This window comes from Eubalaena glacialis, chromosome 12 (assembly GCF_028564815.1).
Source record: "Eubalaena glacialis isolate mEubGla1 chromosome 12, mEubGla1.1.hap2.+ XY, whole genome shotgun sequence".
NCBI lineage: Eukaryota > Metazoa > Chordata > Mammalia > Artiodactyla > Balaenidae > Eubalaena > Eubalaena glacialis.
In genome coordinates, this window is record NC_083727.1 from 42,167,737 (window position 1) to 42,172,354 (window position 4,618).

The 4,618-nt window shown below is 37.9% G+C and overlaps 1 protein-coding gene across 1 annotated transcript; it reads right to left on the reverse strand.

The window, feature by feature from the left end:
- Positions 1 to 1,028: 1,028 nt before the first annotated feature.
- LOC133102068 (60 kDa heat shock protein, mitochondrial-like) lies at positions 1,029 to 2,819 on the reverse strand. The gene has a single exon (XM_061207012.1). The coding sequence runs from the start codon at positions 2,763 to 2,765 to the stop codon at positions 1,044 to 1,046; it is 1,722 nt and encodes a 573-aa protein (XP_061062995.1). The 5' UTR covers positions 2,766 to 2,819; the 3' UTR covers positions 1,029 to 1,043.
- Positions 2,820 to 4,618: the final 1,799 nt, after the last annotated feature.

The window sequence follows — 4,618 nt, forward strand, 5'->3', positions numbered from 1 at the left end:
GAACTACCACCCAGTTCAAAGAGTCAAGGAGGAAACCTGTGGTGTTCAGTTCTATCTGCCAGACTAGTCAGTGAGCCTGCATCTCTGGCAAAAACAACCTTCTCATTTTTTGTCTAGCCATTTCCTTGAATTATAATAAATATCATCTCTAATAATTACATTCTCTGTAAATGAGGTGGCTCCACGCACAAGTACCAAGAACAGGCAAACTCAGAATCTTAGCTTAGGTTACCTAGGAGACCCTACTACATTTACTTAAGACATGGATACATTAAAAAGAAGAAATAGAAAAATGAAAAAAAATTCTGAAAATCATTAGCTCCTTTGCATTTAAAAAAAGAATTAAAGGAAATTATGTATGTGAGCATTAATATTTTAAATTTATAATAAATTCAAATTGATAAGAAAAACACTATAAACCCAATGCATAAATGGGTAAAGAATGTGAACAAATTATTTAAAAAGATGAAATATGAATTCTAAATAAGATATGGGGAAATATTCAGACTCACTATCAATGAAAGAACTGTAATTTAAAACAGCAATGATATAATGGGTTTTTTTTTTTTTAACTTTAAACAATTTTTATTACACAAAGGTTGTCACATAATTGGATATTGCTCTACTCTGTACACAATTATTCTTACCCTCCACAGAAAGGCTGCTTCTTAACTTCTCATCTGTTGATGGCAATCACTAAAATCCTGATTTTAACAGAATAGTAGTAAAAGTGCCTCAGTGATTTAAGTTGAAAGCAGTATATTGGTGCATGGCTCTTATACTCATTTACCAGGAATGTACAAATGTCTTTATTCAAAAATACAAAATAAATTATCTGTAGGCATGGACAATGACAGCAGTAAACCATTCTATGTTGTCAACTGAAACCAGTAACTGATGGTTATAGTGATCTTCTTAAACATCAGCCTGCCTTTTCTTCAGTCATCTCCTTCAACTGACCTCTCTTAAAGTTATTGGTGAGGAACGCTGCCTTGAGCTTCCTCTCACAGCTCATTAATGATGGTAAAGCACTATTCTAGGAATTAGAACATGCCACCTCCCATACCACCTCCCATCTCTCCCATCCCGCCCATTCCAGGATCCTTCTCTTCTTTAGGAATTTCTGTGACTACAACTTCTGCTGTAGTTAACAGAGAGGCCACTCCAGCGGCATCCAGTAATGCAGTTCTTACAACCTTAGTTGGATCAATGATTCCTTTTTCCACCATATTCACAAAATCTCCAAGCATAGCATCATAACCAACTTCTGAAGAACTTTGCAAAATTTTCTCAACTATCAATGATCCTTCGACACCTGCATTCTTAGCAATGGTCATTGCAGGAATTTTGAGTGCTTTTTTAATAATTTCTATACCAATTTTTTGATCTTCATTAGCTGGAGTTATTGAATCCAAGGCTGGAAGGCACCGAAGCAGGGCACAGCCCCCTCCCAAAACAATGCCTTCTTCCACAGCAGCTCGTGTAGCATTAAGGGCATCTGTAACTCTGTCTTTCTTTTCATTCACTTCAACATCACTTGTCCCACCAACCTTTAGCACAGCAACACCATCTGAGAGTTTTGCCAGACGTTCATTCAGTTTTTCCTTTTCATATTCACTAGTTGTAATATCTAACTGCTCGATGATTTCTTGAATACGCTTTTCAATTTGAGCCTTGTCACCTTTTCCTTTCAAGAGTATGGCATCATCTTTGGTCACAATGACCTCTCCAACTTTTCCTAAGTCATGAGGCTGAACATCTTCAAGATTTAGAGTTAGTCCTTCTTCTCCAAATACTGCACCACCAGTAGCAATAGCCATGTCTTTAAGCTGGTTCTTTCTATTGTCACCAAAACCTGGAGCTTTGACTGCTACAACCTGAAGACCAACTTTCAGCCTATTCAAAACGAGTGTGCTTAGAGCTTCCCCATCCACATCTTCAGCAATTATGACCAAGGGCTTACGGTGAGCATTGGCAATTTCAAGAGCAGGAACAATGGACTGGACACTAGAAATTTTCTTTTCACTTAACAGAACATAGGCATCTTGGAATTCACATTTCTGACCTTTTGATGTATTAATAAAGTATGGAGAGATATACCCTCTATCAAACTTCATGCCTTCAATAATTTCTAATTCATCATTCAGTGTTTTTCCATCCTTTACTGTGATAACGCCCTTTCTTCCAACCTTTTTCATCGCATCAGAAATGATGTTGCCAATTTCTTTTTCTCCATTTGCAGAAATAGTAGCAACCTGGGCGATCTCTTCTGGGGTTGTCACAGGTTTAGACTGCTTCTTAAGTTCAGCAATTACAGCATCAACAGCTAACATCACACCTCTCCTGATTTCCACTGGATTAGCACCTTTGCTAATCTTCTCAAAGCCTTCCTTGGCAATGGAGCGTGCCAGTACAGTAGTAGTAGTGGTGCCATCCCCAGCCTCTTCGTTTGTGTTATTGGCAACATCTTGAACAAGTTTCGCGCCAATATTTTTATATTTATCTTTTAAGTCAATGGACTTTGCAACAGTCACACCATCTTTTGTCACTTTGGGACTTCCCCAACTCTGTTCAATAATCACCGTCCTTCCCTTTGGCCCCATAGTAACGGCTACAGCATCAGCTAAAAGGTCTACACCTTGAAGCATTAAGGCTCGGGCATCTACACCAAATTTTACATCTTTGGCATAAGCCCGAGTGAGATGAGGAGCCAGTGCCCTGGACACTGGCCTAATCTGGCGAAGGACTGCGGGCAATCGAAGCATTTCTGGGGCAGCGGCACGGCTTGTGGGCGACGAGACAGGCCGTCGGCGGCGAGTGAGGGCTATAATGGGTTTTTTTCCTATCAAATTACTAAGACTTTTTAAATGAAAGCCTCCAAGTGATCTTAGATGAGATAATCTCCTTCATATACTGCTTGTAGGAGTACAAATTGGTGCAACTATCCCAGAAAGCAATAAGTAGCAATATGTATCGAGTCTTATAATTGCTCATTTCCTTTTTACCCAGTAATTGTTCTTCTGTGAAAATATCCCAAGGAGATAATCAGAAATGTAGACACATTCTGAAAGTGAAAGAGTATTTATTTCAGTGTGTTTTTAATAATAACAACAACAACAACAAAAACCAACACGAAGGTCCACCATTAAGGAACTGATTAAATATGCCATGGTATATCTGCTGATAGGATACTACAATGTATTATGGAATATCAAGTTTCTGAGGTTTCCAATGACATGAGAAAGTAAATATATTGTAATGTTTCCTTTCAATAGTAGAACTCAAAAATTTTTATATAATACGAACTCAACTGGAAAAAATTTGTAGGAAACTGAAAGGAAATCTTTTAAAATATTGAGAGTGACACAAAAGTGTGGGATTATGAGTGACTGGCATAGGAAAAGGGATCTTTATCTCCTGTAATACTTCAAAATCTTCTACACAAGGGGCTCAGTGGGAAAAGGACACAAATTATTTTTACCTATAAAATTAGCAAAGTAATGATGATCAATGCTAGACAGAATGTGGTGAGTCAGGCCCTGTCATTTACTCCTAGGAGAAGCTTTAAAAAGATTTGAAGAAAATGTACCAAAATGTTAATAGCAATTACTTCAAGAAGTTGGTATTAAGTTTCTTCTTTCCCAAAGTCTTCAAAGTATTCTAGGACTGCCATAACAAAGTACCAAAAACTGGGTGGCTTAAAGCAACTGAAATTTGTCTCAGTTCGGGAAAATAGAAGTCTAAGATAAAGGTGTCTGTCCTCCTTCTTTAATCGTAACTGTCATGACTTCCTGTATATAACTCTCTGTTTTCCCCAGCCCAAGCAGCCTATAAATTAGACTTGCTGCACTGCACAGTTTCATAAATGTGCCAATTTCACATACTGGTTTTTAGACCCCCACTCCTTTGACCTCATTTATTAATTTATCCAAGAAATACATATTAGGTACTCACCACATGGCAGGCATTGTATTGATAGTAGGAATTTGCCATTTAAAATTAAATCACACCCCCCAACTTTCAGGAGCTCAATTTAGTAGAACTGATCAGACATATGTAAATAGTATGTTCTAAAATATGGTATAAGTACTGTTATAAAATCTTACAAAGGGTACAAATGGGGCAAAAAAGTGGAAGGAGTCAATTTTACTAAAAGTAGGGAAAGATTTTGTAGCAGAGGTATCCCGGAGCCTTAAAAACATAAGTGACTGTTCCACTGTGCTGCCCCTTCTTGCCTCCTTTAGCTGCCTGATAAAATTCTATTTATTCTATTTATTCTTCAAGGACCAATATTCCCAGACCTCAGCAAACCATTCACCTGTTATTCCATGATCAGTGAATCATTCAAAGCATGTTGCTGTTTGCGCCTCTTTGCCTTTGCTCTAACCCTAAAAGAGATGTCTGTTCTCCTATTGCCCCACCCCATCCTAGAGTGTCACGTGCGAGGTAACTTTCATGCTCCTGTCTTACTCAAGGGTCCCTGTTGTTTATAAAAGGCTTTATAAACTTTTCAAAAGCTTTTCCTCATGTTATCTTATTTGTACTGCATACACAAGTTGAGTATATGTGATTATTCCCATTCTACAGATGGGTAAATCAACACAAATGGTGGAATGAC

What these genes read in the sequence shown, in the direction of transcription:
- LOC133102068 (XM_061207012.1), bottom strand. Translation starts at nt 2,765, where the DNA reads ATGCTTCGATTGCCCGCAGTCCTTCGCCAGATTAGGCCAGTGTCCAGG.